The sequence below is a fragment of the Branchiostoma lanceolatum genome, chromosome 2 (genome assembly GCF_035083965.1).
Source record: "Branchiostoma lanceolatum isolate klBraLanc5 chromosome 2, klBraLanc5.hap2, whole genome shotgun sequence".
NCBI lineage: Eukaryota > Metazoa > Chordata > Leptocardii > Amphioxiformes > Branchiostomatidae > Branchiostoma > Branchiostoma lanceolatum.
The window spans coordinates 20990054-21012923 of NC_089723.1; the positions used below are offsets into that span (position 1 = coordinate 20990054).

Below are 22870 nucleotides of genomic sequence, written 5' to 3' on the forward strand. Positions count from 1 at the left end.
CTGGGGGCAATTGGCACCGTTACTGAGGAGTTAGGGAAGGCTGACATAAGCTTATAGTAATAGAAATGAGGGGGCAATTGCCTTTCGGCCACCCTGGATGGGTGACAACTTACAAACCACAGTGGAAGCAAAGCCTATTGTTTTTCGAGCAATGTTGTAATTGGGACTTGGTGAATTCTAGCATATTTTGTACCAACAGTTCAGGAAGTAGTGACAAAATAAGTTCAGTTTGTTGATTTGTAAACTTTTGGGTGTCACCAACTGAAGTTCCAATTGATTATAAGCAAACTAGACAATCAGAGATGGCAGACTTCACCCCCCTTTACCTTACTCCTTTGCCACCCTTCCAGGCCCACAGGCAAAAATAGCTGCACTGAGGGAAAACAGGTAATAATGATTGTGTTTATAAACAGTCAAACTTTTCCCAAGAAGACCACGCAGGACTGATAAGATCTGGTCTATGTGGACAGGTGGTCACCATGCCTGGATTCTTGTAAGTGGAAAAAATTATCTAAATGCCCACCAGAAAAAGGTGGTCCTTATATATAGAGGTGGTCACTTTAACAGGTTCAACTGTATTTGGAATTGCAGAAACACATGTGCGGGAGCGAATTCAAGACTGGCGGCTGGCAGAGGATTAGAATGAGCTGCGATATATGTTTGAGTACATTTGTGACAGATTGTGGCCACAATTGCAACGGCTTTAATGTCACCCGTCTTCGGAACCCATATGTATGACGTAAAACCCCTGAGATAAACCGATTTCAATTCAAGTCTCTTTGTGTTCACACTGAGCAATTCACTGCGAAACAGTTTCCACGCTAATGTCTCAAAATGTCTCAAGTTGGTTTGAGGAATTGTCCCCCCATTTCTATTACCATTACCTCTTGGAGATGGTTTATGCAAATCAAACGAACTGTTTTGGAGAAAATGTAAACGGTTTGGTGCGTTTACATTTCCGAAAACTGAATTGTTTAAAATGAGACATTCTAAACCAGTTTCATGATTCAATCATTTTTTTAATGTGAACGGGATCTAGAAGGTTAAATCTCCTATTTGATCACCCTTAGATATTCCAACATTATCAGACTACAGTTTAATGTGTTTATCATTGCAATGGATAGGTTAATGTTGGCACTAGGGACAATGAAATAGGACAATAACAGCAGAGGAATGGGCACTACCTCATGGTAATGGGGCCATTTCACCAGGATATGGACAATATATCCACTGACCTAGTGTGGAAGTGATGCACAATCCCTGGAAGGGAAGGGATTTTTTTGCCCAGCTAAACAATAAAAACTACTTACATCTACGATTCCACCAGGGTACATGATTCCGCCACCCCGAAAAGATACATCCAAACAGATCTCCAACCCAACATCCCCCAGTATAATACACTCCTGTATATCTAAACTGTGCATACCTGGGAGGTGCTGCACTACAGATCTCTCAAACCCACTGTTTTTCAAAGTGGCAGATTTATGTAACCCGGCAAATTAATGTTAATAGAGGTTAGCCTCCTTTGCTGCTGAGGCCTTCTAGAGAGATGCAGAAACAATCTCCCTGGCATTAGAACCTGGCTCATATGTTGAAAATCGCGAACATGTTAGAATGGATATATTGCATCCAAGTTTGTTTGTTCCTATATGAGTGGCAACTGAATAAAGTTCATCGAACAACCTAACCCTTTATCAACATTTATAAGATTTTACACATTGTGGCGATTTAGATTCCATAAAACGCGGTCCAGTTGGGCTTGATTAACTGATTTATTCAAAGAAATGGTATAACGTCAATGTAATAGGTTGGTCACAACAGCTACCTACACCACTTCCATCAACATGCAATTGCCTGTTTCAAACTATAGTGTCTAAACTCTAAAAACTAAACTCTTGCACTCATTACATCCAAGATAAATTTGGGTTGACACTGCTGGATTCACAGAGCAAAAATCAGGGTTTATTCTTAGACACTTGGAACACCAAGGCTCCCAAGTCACTTCCACAATAACGAGATGGTGGCAAGTAATTGCCTTCTGGTTTATGCCTGGTGGCAAAGTAGTCATGAAATGTCAGGGCGGCTGATTAGCAGAAGATGCATGTTGTCACACCTCCCTGAGCAGTTATCGCGGCTTTTACCACCGGAGAAATCATTAAACTCTGCCTCTGTCATTAACGCTGCACATCAGCCCCCTGTTAGAGGGGCACTTAGCCGAAATGGATGCATCTTTGCGGTGGAATCATTGATTGCATTTGCACCGCGGATGGGGAGTCTAACCTTTGCTCCCGGGTCAGCGTCTTGCTTGGACGGCCTCACCTTACCGCGGCGCCGACGTCGAGATATTGACTTGACTTCAGTACATATCTGACAACATCAAGCGCCTTCGGATCCCTGATCGATTCTGATATTTCCACTTCAAGCGCCATGGGGCTCCAGAAGGGGAGGGGTCAAATTGTGACAACTGTTGGTATTAAAGTTGTATCTGGTGATATTTTAGAGCAAAGGGGTAATGTAAGATTTATCAAGGGCCCTTCCAGAAATGACAGACTGAGTTCTGGTTCAGTCAATCCAGACAAAAAAGTGTGAGACACAACTTCTACATGTATTAGCACATTTTTAAATGGTGTTGTGGTGGGATTGTTTCCAAAAAACCTCAGTGGTAGACTTTTTTCATTTGCAAGGTAACAGTTACTAATGGAACTGGATGGATTCTTAGAAATCTATCAAGTTGCTTGAGTTGCTTGCTTTTGAATGTATATTGTACGTACAATATATTGTACAATATGCCTTTTCTTATGACTTTTTTTGGCTGAATATTTGTCATTGGAAGGTGATCAGCACTAAGGACAGGGTATAAGTGAATGGTGTTCAGCACCAAGGACAGGGTATAAGTGAATGGTGTTCAGCACCAAGGACAGGTATAAGTGAATGGTGTTCAGCACCAAGGACAGGGTATAAGTGAATGGTGTTCAGCACCAAGGATACTTCTGCTTATGTGGATGTTACTGTTACCTTGCATAACCTAGATGTCTAACCTTCATTGACATACTTTTTTCATTATTTCCCCATTGTCTTCTTGACAGTTTGAGAAAAAATCATTTCTTTAAATTGGCTTCTGTGATAAAAGTCTCCTCTATTATTGGCCTAATGGTTCTCTAAGACATTACAATCACAGCTTGTAACATTACCTGTGTGACAATGAATTGACAAGGATCAGAGGTTGCACTTGATGACACGTACATGCACAGATATCAATGTCAACAAATAATGCAGGGTTCAAAATACCCACCTGCCATCTGCAATTTACAGAAAAAAAATTACAAGATTGCAGCTAAAAAGATAAAGTAACATTCTCAAGAGAGACACAGAGTTGTTACTAATATGTATAAGGCCTAGGAAAAAAATGTTGTCAGTGTTTCTCCATGGTTACCATACCAACCCTAGCAATTTAAACCTGCCAACCCTAGCCTTTTTTGTTGACCTCTAGCAACGGACATAAAATCTCCAATCTGACATCTGATCATGAGTGATAAAAATTCAATTTTAGAATCCAAGTAGTCATGAAAATTTTCTTACAGACTTTTTACATTTTACACTTTGTTCAGTTTAGCAATATACTTGTGCTTGTACAATCTATATCTGTAGAATTACAACATCATACAGCATCAAACCAGTGTCCTTTATATGCATTCCTATATTTGTTATCCCTTCAGCTGAAATCTAAAAAAAAAAAAAGAGAGAGAGAATTCCCTACCTACCTACCATATTTTTTCAGGACCGTAACCTGAAACACAATATTTTTTTCTTAGGCCTAAGTTTACTACACTCCCACCCCCCTTCTTACAGCAATCAATGTGTGCTAGGAAACCTGTGCAAAGCAATTATTGTTAACATTTTCTTGTGTCATTGTGAACATCTTGTCTCATAAAGTGGTAATCATCTCCAGATTAAAAGACAAATAAAGACAGTATTGCAGCACTGGTGGATGTATATTCCTGCCATTGTTGGTTATTGTTAACAGGCACTTGTGTGATTATTACTCCATTTTAACCTTTTAGGCCTGAACAGTGCCTCCAAGTTTTGAAATATAACTCCACAAGTTTGTCTGGTTAAATACTGAAGGCCACACATTACAAATGCAATTTTATTGAAAGGATAACATCCTCGAATGACCCTAATTCTGATCCAATGGTGAAAAAATCTAGCCCATTTGCCAATGATTAATTATGACAAGTAACATTATATGAATTTGTCCACAAACACATCAATTTCATGTCAATTACACGTCGTGTATTATCTCATTTCATAAGAGCTACAGTATTGTTCCAACATGCCGTAGTACCATGGCTCTTTGTGACTTCTTAGTTTGAGCAATGTCCTTCAAGTTGGTTGGAGGCAACTTGGCCCAGTCACATACCAATGTATAGTTTTATAACAGAAAATTGGGGCATTCTTAAGGCAGTCGTGGATGTAACGTTACCATACAAAATTCAGCTGTGTCAGTGGTCGGTTCTATTATACCTGTTGTAAATCCGAGGACAAAAAACTTTATGACAATTGTCACTGCTGTTTTAATATATGAAAATTCAATCATCGCTTCAAGTAACTCGAAATACATGAATTGTACGTTTATCCGTACAAAGGAATGCCTGCCTGGATGCCACCCAAGAAATCAAGTTCATGTGGCCTTGGTTGCGTTGGCAAATGGTTAAATGTGATGTAAGATGGTGTAATTTGTATGTTGATGTTTGTACGAGCCCAAAAAGGATATGCTATTAAAGCTAATGGCTTACAAAATAAACCAATCTTCCCTCTGTCAGTCGCAATCACAGTTTGATAGATCCGACCATATTCTCCGTCGCTCTCTCCACAGGAGATGGAAACATCCAATAAATAGATTTTGTAGATATTGTCGGACCTGAAAGTGGGTGGTGGCAATAAGCATCCTTTTCGGGCAATCACGCGCAAATTCAATTTCGTGCAGACACAATCAAGTCGATATTTGTGCCGCTGTCGGCTGCCATCAGCGCAACGGCGAGGCCAATAATTTGCAAACGGGACTGACAGATACAACAAAGCATTATTCCAAGTGCGATGAACGGAACAAGATGAAATCATGTCAGGGTGGGAATCGATGGGATGCTGTCGCAATTGACACCCACAATCTACACATACATGTAGGTTTGGGCCTTACTCTTCTGCTGCAGACTGGTTTACACAGTTATGACATAAAGGACACATTGTGAAGGAACTATGGATAACTAGAGTTCAGCAACCTCATACCTCCATGAAATGTTTAGAGCTTTTATCTATTTTATGCAAATTACTTAGTATAACACACATTTAGGCATAGTGATGTTCACCTACAACTAACTTACACGTGTCGCAAGTATAAACTTCCCATCGTTTATCACTAAGTGGTTTTGCCATTTTTGTATCAATTATGCAAAATTTCCATAGAAGGATGTCCGAAACTATTTGCTGTTTGGCTCGAAAGCAGTGTCCAGCAAATTATGACTTCCTCGCATTCTGACAGTTTTCAAAATTTCAATTACTAGACAATATTCAGTTTTATTAAGACCAAACACAACACTGGAAAGAGACAGCAGACATCAGTCTTTTATTTCACATACTATTAGGAAGATTGCCAAACCACTCTTTATTATCCCAAAGTTATTTCAAGAAGCCTAATTGCAAAGACCTTGTACACCCACTGTGGCTGTGTACCTAATTCATGTAACAATGACACATAGCGTTTTGTATTTCATTGATATGTGTACAGTATACTAATTTGAAATCATGAATTAACATTTATGTCATCAGATAATTTTCAAAACCTTGATCAAACTAGTATAATTGCATTCAATTTGGAAAGAGTCTGCTTTAAGAGACATTCCTGCATGTTCACCAATTATCCTAATGCCAAGATATATACATCACCAATCATGAATAACCATACCAGCTCTTTAAACATAATGAAGGATTAAACTTCCTTGGGATAACTTAATATGAAAGTGAAAAAGTTGTATAAAGGGACCGCATGAATGACATATATACCATGACTTACAAGGTCACACCATTCCCTTGGTTTGTAGACATTCTAATATGTGCAGGCCACCAGCTCTAAAATGACACTGCATAAAGGACACAGAGGAGATCTAGGAGTCAAGATGATATGAAAGCAGATTTCTAAGCCAGTATTATACAATGTATGAAACTAACGACAAGTACCAGTATATGACCTTCATGAAACTGTGTAAAGCATTTTTTTTGCTTGCCAAGTTCAGCATTACATGTACTTTTTACAAGATTAGGGAACAAAGCATAAGGAAATTAAGAAATTCTGTCATATATATACCAAGGAATACCACATAGCAGCAAAGGCACACTTACTGCAAGCAGCTATACTTGAGCTTGCTCATTATGTTCAACTACCACATAGTTTGTACGTGCTAACCAGTTTCCATATCTTTTCCCTTAGCCTTTTTCGACGTTATAGTTGTTACAGAGATATTGTATGTTGTACATGTATGAGCCATGGTAGGCCACAAAAACTCAATTTCATGGATGACATCCATTTCATATTCCAGATTTATTTGCTGCAACAGTACAAAAATATGGTTCATACAAAATATTCAGTAAAATCTCATTTCTCTCAGAAAATCAAGCCAAAAAATGCCTGCCAAGTGTCATCCATAAAATCAAGAGAGCTTTAAACTTGTCTTTTGGAACTGCTATACTAGACACTGTACATGTATTTCACTTGTAGACTAGAGCTTTGTGAGTGCAGAGAAATGAAGTGAAGTCTACTACAGAAATGTAGCCTCAAAAGCTGCTGTATTATACTTCTGTAGCAGACTTCACCACGTCCTTATTTCTTTTTACACTCAGAAAAAAAGCTGTACATGTAGTCTCGGAGAGAAGTAGACAGAGCGATGTCTAGTACAACAGTTTCCAAAAACAAGTGTAAAGTGAGTTGATCAGTCAAAAATTTGTCCAAATACTTGTGTTGGAAATTACAGTTTATCTTTGATACAGATCTAGAAGTGTAAAGCTTGCCTTTGACAGTATGAAATCAGAAATTTCTTGACATATTCAGACTACAGTTGGGAATGAAAAGGAGACTCCATCGCAGCTATATATTCAAATTCCTCTTTGGATATCTTGTTGAGCAGCTGCGGCAGCTGCACGACGCAGCCCCTGTCCTGGTACACCTGGCAGTAGTCCAGGATGTAGCGGATACAACGCTGGTCAGCGTCATCGTCCATGCACATTGGGCAGGGGTTGAGGGGGTTCGTCCTGTCAAAGTCACACAGCGGGTCTATATGCTCTGACTGTAGAAAACAGAAGATCCAACTGTGTCGATCAAACTGTGTAATCAGACAATCAGTGGTGTACATATAATGTATACCGCAATAGCACCAATTGAGAAAAATAAGACAATGAATTCAAAGAGATCTACTAATGCAGTGTAACAATTCAACTAAGATAACATAATTTCACCAGGGTACATAATTTCGAATAAAAAAAAGTTGGGTCACAATAATTGCCTTTATTATGAAATCTATGTGGTCAGAGGAAGGATGAACAGAACTGAACCCACTGAGTATGGCAATACCTAAATATAGATGCTTCATTTTTGTTCTTCAAAATTTCTTCTTTGACTTTGGCCATCCACATGTACGACATTGGTATCAATTTTCTAAAATATTTTTTTTTTAAATTTACAACATGTATTTTCTCATTTTGTAGCTGCTTTTTACAATATTTACAATTTGGCCGAAAACTTTTTTTCTTCTTTGTGTGCAAACGGACGAAAATTGGTGCGTGCCCGGATGTCATCCATATAACCAAATCAACATGGTTTAGTGTGCCACTAAGCACTATTAGGTGAACAGCAACAACAGTGGTCTCACCTCATCCTCCTCTGACCCGTGGTTCTGCCCGTCCCAGTCTTCGTCAGGGTTCTCCCCCCAGTTGTCGCCCTTGTCGGTCTCGAAACGGAACTCGCTCATCCTGGCCTGCTGGCTCTCGCACTTCAGACGCGGGGCCAGCGGCGCAACATCATTCACCCAGGTCTCGTATAGAGCCAGAGCGTTGCCAAAGGAGTACTTTCGCTCGCTCTTACTACCTGTGGAACAGTGTGACGGGGGGGGGGGGAACGATTCAGGGAAAGAAGACGCTGGAATACAGTAATCTTTATTGAAACAAAAGTACAGAGACTTTTACTGTACATACAATCAAACAAGGGGATACAAATGAATTGAAGCAGTGCATATCAGTTTATTATATAGTTTTATACACTACTGATTCTATGGTCTAAAGATTCTTTGATGTATTTACATGTAATACATGTATTTGTACACCATGAGTATTATAAAGGTATCCCAGTCTTTAACAAACCAAAAAGTGGCGAAAGGACTAAAGATATATGAAGAACTTTTCTAGTGATTTAGGCACAGCGCCAATGATAATAAAACAACAGAAATACATGTGATATGATCAACTAAAACTTTTTTTCTGTTAACTTCTTTCATATTCATTCCTGTATGTCTGAAGCCTGCATACATTTGGTGATTTCTGATGTTGCTATTAATTACAATACTAGATGACCTGTCATATGAATGTTAACTGGTATCCAGTCTATCGTGGATTGTGCGGGCTCTCTTCAAGGCTCTCCGCCACCCTCGTTAATAACGGCACTCGGTAGTAGTTGTACAAGGTTGGAGTTCATTAACCGACTACATGTACTACCAAGTGCCTCAGTTGACCCGGCTGGCAGAAAGCTCCTACAGCATTAAAGAGGGATAGCCCAATCCATGAAAGACTGGATACCAGGTTATATCTACTCTCCAAGCAGAGGTTAGGCTCTGGCTGTCTTTTTTTAGGCATTTTTGTCTAGCTTTCTATTTTACCAGGTTTTCTTTTTGTCCACCAACCAAACTAGACAAAAAGAAAACCCAACAAAAAAGAAATCCTAACAAAAAAAACCAAAAGACGTAAAAGAGTCAGCAGTACTCCAACCCCTGCTTGGAGAGTAGGTAGTGTATATTGAGGTATTCCTACCCTCAAACACAGCGTCAGCTTCCACGGGTGGAGCCTGCTTGCCGTGGTCCTTCCACCACGGCTTGGACTTCCACCACAGGGCAACAGCCTGCTGACGACCTCCGCCGGAGTCAATCTGCAGACAAAATGAATTTCTTATATTTGTATTTTTCAAAATATATTCAGCTTTTTCTCAAGCATGATCTGGTCCATTATGATGTAGACTTATACATATCATATATCTATGAACACACTTGCATACATACATTATGTATCATATAATCTCTAACACCTTGCGTGCAAAGGGACAGACTGCACATGACCATCAGGTAGAGCATGTCTTCTTCTCCCTAACTTGTTAGCCAGGTGGCATCACCTGTCCACATCTGTAGCAGGTACAACATGTTCCCCTCTTCCATTTTAGCCAGGTGATAACACCTGTTAGCCAGGTGAAAACACCTGTTAGCCCAGTGAAACACCTGTAGTACCTGCCCACACCTGAAACACCTGTACTCACCTGGTGCCACCACATCTGCAGCAGGTACAACATGTTCCCCTCTTCCATTTTAGCCAGGTGATAACACCTATTAGCCAGGTGAAAACACCTGTTAGCCCAGTGAAACACCTGTTAGCCCAGTGAAACACCTGTAATACCTGCCCACACCTGCATTACCTGCCTACACCTGAAACACCTGTACTCACCTGGTGCCACCACATCTGCGGCAGGTACAGCATGTCCCCCTCCTCCATGTTTGCCAGGTGGTAGCGCACGTTCATCACACGTGGAAACTTCTCCAGATCCACCTTGTCCGCTGGCACAGGTGAAACACCTGAGGCAACACATCAAAGCGCTATCTTCACTCACTATTTATTTTGGGTGAGGTGAATGACGTCAAGTCACTATGCAAGTGGAAACAAGATTAAGAGGTCCCCGTTTCGATTCATGGCACAGAGGTGTAAAAATGGGTACCATGCTTCATTTGGGGAGGTAAAAAGCTTTATACTCAGGGCTGCAGGACTTAAATTAATCTGTCTCAAGTCAAACATTCTAATGACATAATGGTCTCCGATATTTGTCACTTTGCAACATCCCTGCAATTATTGCTACCGAACCCAAAGAGATGCAAATTTTTGCATCTGTATTCATCAAAACAACTGGTTTGACAGCCCTTTCGTGCAACACACCAACTTAATCATAGGCAAATAGTAGTGGCTGGGTTACATCAACTGATGTGTCACCTTTTAATTAGGCATTCAGCTACTTCATTTTGGTTTTACTCCTAAGTAATCTTTTTGAAACAATGCATGTAAGTTTCCTGGATCTCTGAGGGAAAAATAATTGTTGTTTTTAGAAAAGACATGCATATCGGTCTTTGATTCTCTGCTCACACTTTTTTCACATCTCCTGACGTTCATGGGATTTTGCGGGAAAGTTCTGAAGTTGAGCCAACATGACAAGAGTTTACAGGTAAGGGTGTCTGCAAAGCTAAATTTGGGAGTGAAAATAATGGCAGTGTTGACCTGACCCAGAAATCATTAAAGTAAGAAAGGGAAGTCCCGTCCAAAAACAATTCTAGTTTCTGTTCCTTAAAAAAGCCCCAGAAAGTGAACAAGCTGTTGTCCTTTAAACTCTAGATCTTACCTAGTTTTGATTCTCACAACTTTCCTCTTACATCTATTTCAAAATCACTCAATGATCCATATAACTTCAAAAAGGCTATCCCCCAGTTATTCGTAAGCTAAGTTAACAGTCTGTATATCCTATATTATGATTATATATATATACATGTGTACATGTAATGTTCCTTTTAATCTTGCAATCTGTCTGTCTCTCCGTTTGTGTATATGACGATCCCTGTGAGATTAATTAGTCATGACACAACAGTTGAACTAAAGGATATCATGATAAACAAATAAACGAGTATTTCTTACCTAAAAGGTCGGCATCATCAGCATACAGGTCGTTAGAGTAGACAGGTGAGACCAGGATGGCCTTCTTGCTTCCCCTGATGACACACAACATGTTCTCATCTGTGTCAATGTGCAGACTGGAGCTGGTGTTTCCACTGCTGTGCCAGTAGTACGACACAAAGAACTTGGACGACATCTCCTCACAACGGAGGCACAGGGGGAGGATGACGTCCTCTCGCATCCCTGGGTGAACCTCGTCCACTAAGTACAGGTCCTTCTCCTGATACACCTGGAACAAGAGGGTTCAGATAAATGTAGAATACAACACAGTGTATTCTGTATCACCCGAGGTACCAGCCCAACCATGGGTCATTTCCATACCCATCCAAGAAAAAAAACATTTCAATGCAAAATGCACCAGAAGTTAACAGCATAACTGTTCCAGCAATTGTCTTCGATTCTATGAAACTTGAAAGCCCTTGTGATACAAAAACCAAAATATCACCAAGCCCGAAACACCCATATCAAACATTATCATGGCCCAGGTATGACAAGTTCATTACATTTGTACTACAGCACAGAACAAAACCATTAATACTCAACTGGTCTTGTTATGTCATTGTGCCAAATACAAATTATCTTGCATGGCAAGTTTTTTTAGTATACTTCTTTAGGAAAGGAAGATAACTAGTTTAGTTCAATGAACAAGGGATATGGGTTGATCTTACATTTCAAATTGTCAGTTTTTAACTTCAAGAAGTGACTGGTTTTAAAGAAAAGCCATAGAGAAATTAAAGTTATGGTCAAGGAAGTTGCTTATCTTTCTTGATGTTTTATCATGATGTTTTATCAGCAGAATACAACCTAGCATTATTCTCAAAGCAGAGGTTTTGGTTGGGGGCTAGCAGCAGCCATTATTCTAATGATTACATCTGAACATACCACACAAGTACAAGAGGGACGGAGCACCACTGTCACATCATCCCACATAACAGGAGGCGCTAGACTTGTACTCCTTCGTACAGGCCAAGTGCGTGGCGTGGACCGACCTGGGTTTTAGCTGTGTTTCTTCTCTTCTAGGTGGTTCCCTCATAAAGAGGGAAGGTTAAAGGCTTGGAATTTGATTTCATGTTCATTTGGGGACAGTATCTAATGCTTTCTGGTATTGGCGAGGTGTTTCATGTTTTTTTGTGCAGAGATGTCACACATTTGCATGTCTGCACAGAAGGGATAGGTTACAATTTTGTCCTGTCTGCCTCCCTCCACGTCGGACGACTCGGCCCATTACCAACTCGGCCCATTTCCCTAGTCAACACGGCCCATCTCCCTAGTCAACTCGGCCCAAAAACCTAAAAGTCAACAGTTTGAAGTTCTCTGACAAAAAGATGTGGTCTGTATTAAATCTAGTTGATTGCCTATAAGCGCCGGTGGTATGGATCTCCAAAAACCTCAAATTCAGTCAACAGTTCGAAGTTTTCTGACAAAAAAAACATGGTCTCTATGAAAATTATGTTGATTGCAACATAATTAAAAGCACCGGCGGTATGGAACTCCAAAAACCTCAACAAGTCGAAGTTGTCTGACAATTACGCAAGGACACATTGTTACTAAACATGTACATGTATGTTACTACCCAGGACATGGCGGGTAAACATTGAAAATTGCAGTCATGAGGTTGTGGTTTAGAAGGTCAGTGTTTCTTTGTTTTATTTTGTGGAAATTTGGCGATGGGCCGAGTTGACCTCGGCAATGGGCCGAGTTGACCACCGCGATGGGCCGAGTTGACCAGATTTGCGATGGGCCGAGTTGGAAATGGGCCGAGTTGTCCTGATACCCAAAACATGCCACTACTGGCCCCTGACCAAAACCTCTGCTTGGAAAATAACCTAGCATGAAAAAAGTCTCCAGAAAGGCGACCTACCTTCAGGAAGTCTTTCAGCTTCCTAGATGGTGGCAAGTTGACTTTGTCGTCGTCCTTGGTCTCCATGTTGAAGGTCACGTCACCAAACTTCTCCGTAAGGTACTCATCTGTCCATTTTGTGTAAGCAGGCCAGTACTTAGCCGCACCCTGGGGAAAAGATTACATCACATTTAAGAATTGAAAATGTTTCACTTTGTCATGGAATGCTCTAGATATGATGGCAGGACTACATAATGAATCATTTGCATTTCTTTGTACACTATGTTCAACTTCTTCTCGCTACTTAAGACAGCTGTAAGTGTAAGGACAGATGGACTTAATAATACATCTAACTGCATAAGGAGTACGATTTTTCTGTGCTGTCTAAATATCGAAAACTAGGAAACTTATCTTGCATACAATTGAAGATTTTAAAATGTATCTAATTAAAAGGGCACTTCTTCGTTATTCAAATCACAATATTGACAAATGTTGGTGGAAGGGAATAAGTTTGCGTACCTTGATGACCACGGGTTTATGTCTTGAGACGTACAGTGTGTGGAAGTCTTCAGGTGCGATCATGTAGGGCAGTTCTTCCACGATGTGGTCCGGAGGGCGATGCGCACCGAAACGTTTCATGTGCCCGTTCTTAAACATCTGCTCCTTGGTCAGTTCGGCCGGGTGGGTGTTGCAGTCTGGGCTGTAGATACTCCCGTCTGTGTCATGACAGGCAGCGCTGGTGTCGTCCTGGCTGGAGATTCTTGTTAGAGCACAGAGAAGGAAAACAAGGAAGACTTTTGCCATGCTGAAATTTGACGAATGTGGGGGGCAACTATGTCCAGCGAAAACCAGACTAGTTCTAAGCCTCTGTGGTATGCTATGCATAGAGAATACTTGACACAAGTGACTCTAAGAGAGTATAGGTGGCTATATGGGAAACATTCGGCAAGACAACTTCCGGACCAGTTCTTGTGTAACGCCACAAAATGTCGGTAATAATGTTGTCTGACTGGATTTTCGGGTCGCCACTTCCGGGTACGTCATAGGCCAACTTACAGCCAATCAGCGCTCGCCGTGGTAATGTTGTTGCAGTTTGGACTATTCCATTTAAAACGTTCGGGAGTCACCGTAGGAATTTTCAATTCAGGGGGTCGAGATATCGAGATACACTCTGGGGAATATTGACACATTTCATTCGAATTTTGAAATCGATTTAAAGGGGAAAAATACCGTACCATACCGATGACCTGTACACCGCAGCCGTTATCTTGTTGCCAGTATTTCAATCTTTATTTTTCAAATCAGAGCCTGATCCAGTTACATACGCAGGCCGATTGAAGCTTGTCCTGCAAACTTGATCTTGAAATGTAAGACAACTTGTTTTCTGTCACATACATCTACCGCCTACATTGCACACTAAAAGGTACTAGTAGTCCGGCACTTCAACTCACTTGGCACAGTCGCAGATTTTCTTTCGCCTTGATATGGCACATTTATACTGAGCTTTGTAATTTTATTCAACACTGCACAACTAAAATTCAATAACCTGCAACGTTATGTGCATTACATTACATTAGACCACCAAATATACATATAATACGGTACAGCTTTGTCAATAAAAGTACAATAAAATACAATGTAGTCTGGGCACTCCAACTTACTTGGCATTTTCACAGATTGATATTTTTAGTCTGTATTGCACATTGAGGGTGTGCCATTGAGGGTGTGCCCAACAAAAGACAAACTTTATTCCAGACTACTAGTATTTCATAATTGTCCAAGTGATCCAACGTAGCATACCTTAATTAACACCATTTTTATCACACAACGTACACTTGACAAATAAAGCTATCCAACAATTTGCAAGTAAATGAGCCACTTCACATAACGTTACATATCGTCGCACCCATCAGCATTGAGTAGTTCTTGCAGCATTTGTGCAATGATGTACAACACTTAACTTAAATTTCGTGAAGTGACTGCTTTTGCACTTAATAAACACTAAACAGAGTTGCAAATATACATTCCAAGTACTAATAGCAGTACAATAGCAACACATCTAAAGTACGATAATCCAATTATATTTATATTGCGCCGTCGCTAAAAGTTTCGCAAAACTGATGCAACGATACAGCTCGCTTACTTCTTCACAATACAATGGAATACATTGCATACTCTCAGAAACCAGCTCAAACTGATATTGCATACTAATGTTTGTACAGCACGACTTATACCGCAGCAACATTTGTATTTCATAATTGTAGTATCCGATACTACAATTGTTTCCGATACTATGGCACTTTGGGGGACACTATATCACAAACTTGCTCAACCGATACATCCGCTGTTTACATAGATCTATGAACTTCATAAGCGGCACAAAGTACAACTTTTATGGATTTCGAAAATCCATACTACTATGATACTAGATATATCAATCACATACTTAAATAGATTTTCACATCATTGACATAGTATCCTAGCACTGGTCACCATCTACGACAGTTGACGCTCACTCTCCTGACATGGTTATGCACCCGTTTCCAACTGACGGCGATCGCTGGGCGACCATGCAGTGACCGTCAAACTTTCAACAGTTCAAAGCGCTTCACGTCAACTTCAAGAGAGAAAAAAACAAGTTGAAGATACATATAACGGTTAACCTGAAACACACGCTGAGTGACCATACAGCAACCAGAATTGGATTATTGCGACCCTTGATTTTATAGTTGGAATATGATGCAAGATGTAAAAACGGTATGATCTAAAAGACCCAAAACGTAAAACAAAATCGTTCTTTATCTAGGAAATTCGTTGAGCGATCTGCCAAGTCTTTAAAAAAAAATGAAAATGAAATGGTCGCTTAGCGCGGCCGCAGCCTCTAGTGGGGCTTTGGGAGGACCATGCGGTACCCAAACTAGCTACAAGACCCTGCGAGTTCACTTTTTGGTACGGCCCAACAAACAGCTCAGGCCAATATTCAGTGGTAGGTACTGTCCTGTTGCATGTCATAGACGAGCGTGAATGTCCACAGGACGAAGCCGTACTGTCGCCTAGCCCACGTGTTGACGCATCGGAACCCCATCTTCTCATACAGCGCCTTGGCGGGAAGCTGGACCTCCGTGGTGATCAGCTCTATCCTGCGGTACTTGTTCCTCCTGCAGAACCGGATGGCTGTTTCCACCAGGCGCTTAGCGATGCCCTGCCGGCGGTAATTCTCGCTCACCGCCATCCTCCGTAACCAGGCAACGTCATCGGCTCTCTCATTGGCTGGCTTGTCGAGACTCTTGAGGGTGATGGCGATCGTGCCAACCACCTGTCCATTATCTGCCTCCGCCACCCAGAAATTCCGTCTAGGCTTCATGTAGTTGCGCTGTACATCTTGGACGTCGTCAAACAGTGGACCCTTGGTCAAAAAGTACGCGGCTATCAGGAGAGAGTTATAATATATGAACAAGAGAGCCACGAAAACCGTGATGGCGGACAACAGAGACAGCGTCCAATAGTACATAAATGCCGTCCAAGCCACCACAGCGCCAATCACTGATGGACGTCGCACGCCAACGAAAAAGGCGGGATCTATGTTGGAGTAGAGTCCCTCTATCAAGACATTACGGATCCTTCTGGTATCGGAAGGCCGAAATGTCCGGATTTTTACACCCATTTCCGCGGTATTTGTTCCCATATGTCAGAACAAACAAATCACTATTGGAGGGCGTTGACCTTTGGCCCTATCACCTTTTGAAGTTAGATAAATCCATTGACCAAAGCTTTTAGGGGAAATTGCAGATTACTGGTAACCATATTTAATACTTTGTACATTATTCCTCCCTACATTGTACGATAATTATTATATGCTATGTGTATTTCTTAGTGTTAGGCAGCATTTTGATAGTCGTATCTAATGATTTGTAAAAAAAATCTATTGATAGAAATTATGTCAACCCCTTTTTAATAACGTTATGGTATGCTCCACGCATGCGTGTTATCTTAGTCTGCCATTTTGAATTTTCCGCCGCACGAAAGGCTGAGTCCATCTGAGTCATTCTCTCTCCACGTTTTCCCACAGGTGTAGCTTCTCCAGAACCCTCAAGAACCAACCATGTCTGCCGACCCAAGACTGAGACAGATCAAGATTAAGACCGGCGTCGTCAAAAGGTAGTGTCGACAGAGACAGGTGTCATCATACGATCTCAAACATATTTTTTTCAAATCTCTAGCTGACTGGCTCTCATAATCTTCCCTGCCAAACATCAAATCATGCGTGTACCTGTCTGTAATGTGGTAAACTTAAGATGTTACATCTTAGACATTGTTGTCAGGAATGTAGATTGCTTTTTTCCCTTCAATTGTAGCAAAATCCTGCACATAAGTTTTCCATGTAAAAGGTACTAGTAAACAAACCATGTGAGTGATGATAATCTAATTTAGGGGATGACTCATATGAGTCATGATGTTCTACTTCTAGATTGATACAGTATATTGGAGCTATGATTTGTACTGTCGGTTGAATTATAGCATTGTTTTGCGATTTGTTTGTTGTTTTACAAATTACTAGTAATGCCATTTAATATTAGGAGACAAGCATAATTTTTCCCTAGACTAAAACTGAATAATTTACATGTAACGTTAAATCATTATAGTCTGTGTAACACACTCCACTGTCCGGGGCTGTAATGCCTACTAATGGCCCTTCTCCATTTTGGGGCGACGCCAGATGTTGAGCAGGCCAGTAAATTGCGATTGCTAGGCTGGCAGTCATCACAGCGTATGGAACAAAGTTTCAAAATAAACCACCAAAATATGCAGTCCTGAGAGAGTTGAGGGATAATCTACAAGCAGATGTAGAATGGCAAAGTTGTAACGTTTCTCAAGCTCCCGGTTCTGCGGAGCATTGGGCCTTTCTACTGGGCCCATGGATACTGTCTTGGCCGACATAATGATTTTTCCACCAGAACATCTGCTTGGAGATTAGGCCGATGACATGTTTTGACACGTTCTTTTCAGCCCATTGGTTGACCCTCCTTGTTCAAACACTGAGGTGGTGGCTCATCATGCCTATATCTACCAGTGACCTAATTCTTCTGACCAAAGCTTTCAAATTCCTATTTTGTTATCCTTGCTGTCTATAATTATTTATGGGTATTTGAGCGTAGACTAGCTAGTATCTAAATGTAGATGTTGAGAGAAATTTGACATTAGGGACCTAGATTTGACATCATAAAATATCTTACTGTATTAACATAAACATTAATTTCAACAATACAGGACTACATGTACTGAATTCACAATATGCTAGGTTTGAATAGTAAAAAAGTTGAGGTTTTCTTTCTGTATTGAAATATTCACGGAATCATTTGCATTATTTAATAGAGACTAGAATAGGCTGCTTGTTGAAACCATACCTCAAGACAAACATGCGTTTGTCTGATCCAAAAAATAATTGACCGAGGGGGGGGTGACGACATTGGACTAGTCGCTGGACACTTGGACATGGGGGATGGGGGGATTGAAACAGCAGGACAAAGGGGGTGAAGCACTATGCTGTCATAACTCGGAATCCCCTACCCCCAACTCTATTCTTAAAAACCAAAACTATAGTATATATGTACTGTCAGTATATCTTGTCAGATTCAGTCTGTCAATGCATATCTCCCTGGTCAGAAGTCTCAAGACTGATTTTCTTATCATCTTTACCCTTCAGAATTGGCAAGGAGAAGATGATGTATGGAAAGGAGGTGCTTAAGGAAGAAGAAAGACTTGAGAAGTTCAAGTCGGAAGGAAAAGACGACCATGACATCAAAAAGCAGGTTAGTCGGTCAAGCAAGTCTCGTATTTGCTTTTTTTATTTGGTGTGATAGATTTCATATCAGTAGATTAGAGTCTTCGGTAGACACGCATAACTACCACAGATAGTTTGCATTTCTAATTCTGTCTTCATATTCATTATCTCTTTAACTTTCCATGGTTTTCCACCACAATTGTATCCTATAAATGTTGACATTTTTGCAGTGGTTTAATGATCACTTTAGATTTAATGTTCATGGTTTTCACGGTAACCTCTTCACCACAGAAACCACTGCAAAAATGCTTATTCTGTCTTCTGCCTGTCTACCCCCTTGTTTTAACTGTGAACTAGAAACCACCGCGAACACTCCATGGCCATTTTGTCCCTACCGCAAACTTAAATGCATTTACAGTATCATTTGATACAAAGGCACCTACACACTTTGACAACTTTTTTTCATATCAAGACTTGCAATTATCTTACAATTGACAAAGGCGAGATGCACAGAGTTCCAAATTGTGATCGGGGGAATGTTTAATAGATATGATTGAGTTTGTTTGGAAGCGGCTCCAACGTGGAGGCATCCTGTGTGGTCACCCATGGGAGGACGGCAGTAACCGTCTGTCAGCTTTACTCAGTAATTAGGTCTGTATGGTATTGAGGAGAAGCCTAGTCGCCCAATTTGTGTTGCAGAAATGACACATACCAACAGCTTCGGTGGAACAGATCATGTTCATGTGAGAGAAAGTTTAAGCAAATTCAAACAATAAGGGGCACATGTCTTGCTGTCAGCAAAAATTTAGTTTGTAGTTGAGATTAGGTATTTCAAATTTGTGTCAGAAAAACAAAGATATAAACTTTTACTGTTAGCAGTGTGAATTACAGGTACATGTACCAATATACCTGTGTGAATTATATGCACACAGGAATTGTTCAGGGGAGAATTTAAACATATTAAACAATTTGTCATTGTGTGTACTGAGACAGTTGAGGTTTAGAACAGTCTTTGGTCATTGTTTGATATTGTGGCAGCAAGTTATCAGAAAAAAGCAGCAGCAAAGAACTGTATATATCTAAATGATAATGCCAATCTCTCTCTCCTTTTTTCTCTTCCTTTCTCTTTTACTCCCTCTCTCCCCTAGCTCTCTTTCTCTCTCTCTCTGAGGACAGAACAGACTCGGGCTATGATAGGTCTGGATACCAGGCTACCCCAGTTCTTCCAGGTCCCGCATGACTGTTTTCTTCCAGGTCATTTGTTGCCCTCCCCTATATGATATGAAGATGGTGATCTAAGATTGTTTGGCTTTGATTGGGGCTTAAGTGTCCTCTATCTTATTCCATTTGTGTCTTCTGTACCGCCCGTAGGAGGAGGTTCTACAGGAGTCCAAGATGATGATCCCAGACTGCCGCCGGCGACTGGACACCGCATATGACGACCTCAAAAAAACGCTGGTGAGTTTTGGGTCAGGGGACTCTTCTAGGGACTTATAGTGGCATAGTGTTGGCGTAACGGTTAGAATGTTTGGTCCAGAACCCAGAGGTCCTGGGTTCGAATCCCCTGACATGCAACTTAGCACGACTTTCCTCACTCCACCCAGGTGACAAAAAGGGTCCCTGACTTTGGTTGTGGAGGTAAAAGGTGGTGAAAGTATAAGGATGGGCTCTGCCCTCCAATAACATGCCCTAGATGCAGTGGATAACAACCCACTGCCCCTACGGCCTCAAAAAGGCAATGGGACTACCTTTTTTTTCTACTCATCTGCAACTTAGAGTGAAGGACAAGATTGGGGATTGAAAAAAGACAGTATACATTGAGCAAAAAACTGACCATGTTGCTTTTTGGTTCCAGAAATCCTGACGATGTTTTTCTGAACTCATGTTTGGAAGTCAAGTTTGTTTGAGTAGCTTATTTAAGAGGCATGAAAGCCCTTCATAAGAAAAAGTGGCCTAAACGTTTAGACAATCCAGCCACCATGAAACGTTGAATGCACCTGCCAGTCAAAACTGTTCCCCACATATGATTTTGATTGATACAAACTGCTGTTGCTGTTAACTTTTCAAGTGTTGTAATCAATCCAATAGGCGAAATGCATAGGTTTTCTTGTATATATTTTTCATGTATTAAAGACGATGGCAAAGACTAACTGTGTAAGTGAATGCAACATAATTTACGTTCCATATTCTGCATTCAAGATTATACATTACTTGTCCCCACCACAGCTGCACAGTTTACAGCACAGCTACACCTCACCAGGTGTTTGAGATCTTGGCAGTCAGACTCTGAGAATTATGCTCCTTTGATAAAACTCCTATTCCAAACTTTTTGTGGTGTTTCTGGGATATTTTATGTGTCCAACGCAAACCGATGAAGTTGTAGGATACGTATCTGTGGATTATACAATCTAATAACCCAATAAGTTGAGCATTAATGAAGGATTACAGTGTGGTTAGTAAGGGTTTAAGTACAGAATGTAGACAGACTCCTTTTCTTCCTCGATTTATGGATGGATGTTATGCAGTTCTTAAAGGATAAACAAGGAAATATAAGAGCTCTATCAATGATTGCATCACACCTATTCATTTGAGAAACTGCTGTTTGATGTTGAAGCGGGTATCTCACTAGACTGGCATGTTGGTGACCTTTGTGTTACCCTTGACGTTATAATGGGAATATCATGCAAAACATACAAAAAACTAAACACACAAAGTGTAAAAAGATTTGTTTTTTATTGATGAAATTCGTAAAGTCTGTCAAATTGCTCGGCTGCAGTGAGGTTGCCAACATGCCACAGCTTCAGTGAGATACCGCTTAACTCCGCTCAATAGCGCTGACTCAAGAATTTGGTCTTCATTTTGCCATTGTTTTGCACAATAGCAATCGCCTGAAGCAAAGGCAATCAGGGAACAGTGCAGGGACATATGCATTAGATACATTCAAAATATCAACACTTCTTTTTATGGCTGACTTCCTTGAAGTCATGTGTGTAATTAAAACAGTACAGCTTCTCTTGCAACAATGATTCTTGCTAATGACTCGTTGCTATCCCAAACAGGAGGCAGAAGCAGACCTGAATGAAACAGAGGAGTTCAAGGCTGCACAGGAGGTCCTAGATGATGCGTCCAAGCAGCTTGGGGAGCAGCAGTAGGAGTGTCTTAAGAAGCCTGTAAACATAGGCTACGACACATCTGCTACACACACGTGGTCATGTGACCAATCTTACCTGTCAGTGTGCACTGCGCCTTTTTTCCAAATATGGGTAGTATCCCATAATACATTGTCACTACTCAGTTCTTTCTCCAAATATGGTAGTATCTTGCACTACTCTGATGAAAAGATAATAAGCTGGTTCACTTGGATTAAACTGCTCATGCGCAGCAAGATGCATTGTGGGTAATGTCAAATGTGAAGGCCTCTATTGTAAACTTGTAAACAGTTCTTCTCTAGTCCATGCATAGTACATGTCCAGAAGTGATTTGTTTATGTCTCAGGGGCGTTCATCTTTGACATATTACCCACAATGCATCTCCATGGACATGTGCAGTTTGATCTGTGATCTAGCTTATTGGCATGAAAATCGTGAATAAAGAACTTTTATGAGGTAGTGTTAGGATACTACAGGGGTGATTAAGCATTCTAGTTAGAAATTGTAAGCTTTGATTCTGTCTACTGACTATGCAGGATTTATGTGTGTAGAAAGAATTAAATCTGGAAGACCTGAAGAAAAATGGTTGTAATCTGAACTGAAGAATTTGAATTTGATATTTGATGATGTATTGAAATAATGATTATCATTTTCTTCGTGTGGTGTATTTGTTCTGTACTGGTGAACGACATATCTTCTCAAACTAAGCTGCAACAAACAATAAAAACTGCCTCTTTGTTGTAATACAGAGCAACTATTCACTAATGTCAAACAGCTTGAAAAGTAGTCAACAACTGAAAGATAAATGCATTGTTGTGGCTCCTGGTGGTTTCTCACACATCTGCACCTCTACATACTGTCATTTGTTTGACAAATATTGAATTGTATCTGTTTGCACCATGTTAAGTGAATAGTACACTGCAGATATATGAAGGATCGTTTAAGTATAGATGTCTATAATGTGTGGTTTTATTTTATATGTGTGTGTGTGTGTAATAACATTCCATGATTTGATTTGATTTGAAACAAAGATACAAAATGTTGGTCATGTCTCAGCTTGTTTTGTTTTTTTTCGTTTTT

At 40.5% G+C, this 22870-nt stretch overlaps 3 protein-coding genes across 3 annotated transcripts; 1 reads left to right on the top strand and 2 right to left on the bottom strand.

The window, feature by feature from the left end:
* Nucleotides 1-7007: 7007 nt before the first annotated feature.
* LOC136427874 (uncharacterized) lies at nt 7008-13864 on the bottom strand. The gene is made up of 7 exons (XM_066417076.1): nt 13379-13864; nt 12881-13027; nt 10981-11248; nt 9751-9878; nt 9070-9184; nt 7920-8134; nt 7008-7337 (listed from the first exon to the last, which is right to left on the bottom strand). Exons 1-7 carry the CDS (start codon nt 13742-13744, stop codon nt 7104-7106), a joined length of 1473 nt encoding a protein of 490 aa, XP_066273173.1. The 5' UTR covers nt 13745-13864; the 3' UTR covers nt 7008-7103.
* A 1975-nt stretch (nt 13865-15839) lies between these two features.
* On the bottom strand, nt 15840-16523 carry LOC136426905 (N-acetylaspartate synthetase-like). Its single transcript, XM_066415624.1, has one exon. The coding sequence runs from the start codon at nt 16521-16523 to the stop codon at nt 15840-15842; it is 684 nt and encodes a 227-aa protein (XP_066271721.1).
* Nucleotides 16524-16845: 322 nt separating this feature from the next.
* Nucleotides 16846-21945, top strand: LOC136427875 (tubulin-specific chaperone A-like). The gene is made up of 4 exons (XM_066417077.1): nt 16846-17017; nt 18564-18669; nt 20013-20099; nt 21701-21945. Exons 1-4 carry the CDS (start codon nt 16962-16964, stop codon nt 21791-21793), a joined length of 342 nt encoding a protein of 113 aa, XP_066273174.1. The 5' UTR covers nt 16846-16961; the 3' UTR covers nt 21794-21945.
* Nucleotides 21946-22870: the final 925 nt, after the last annotated feature.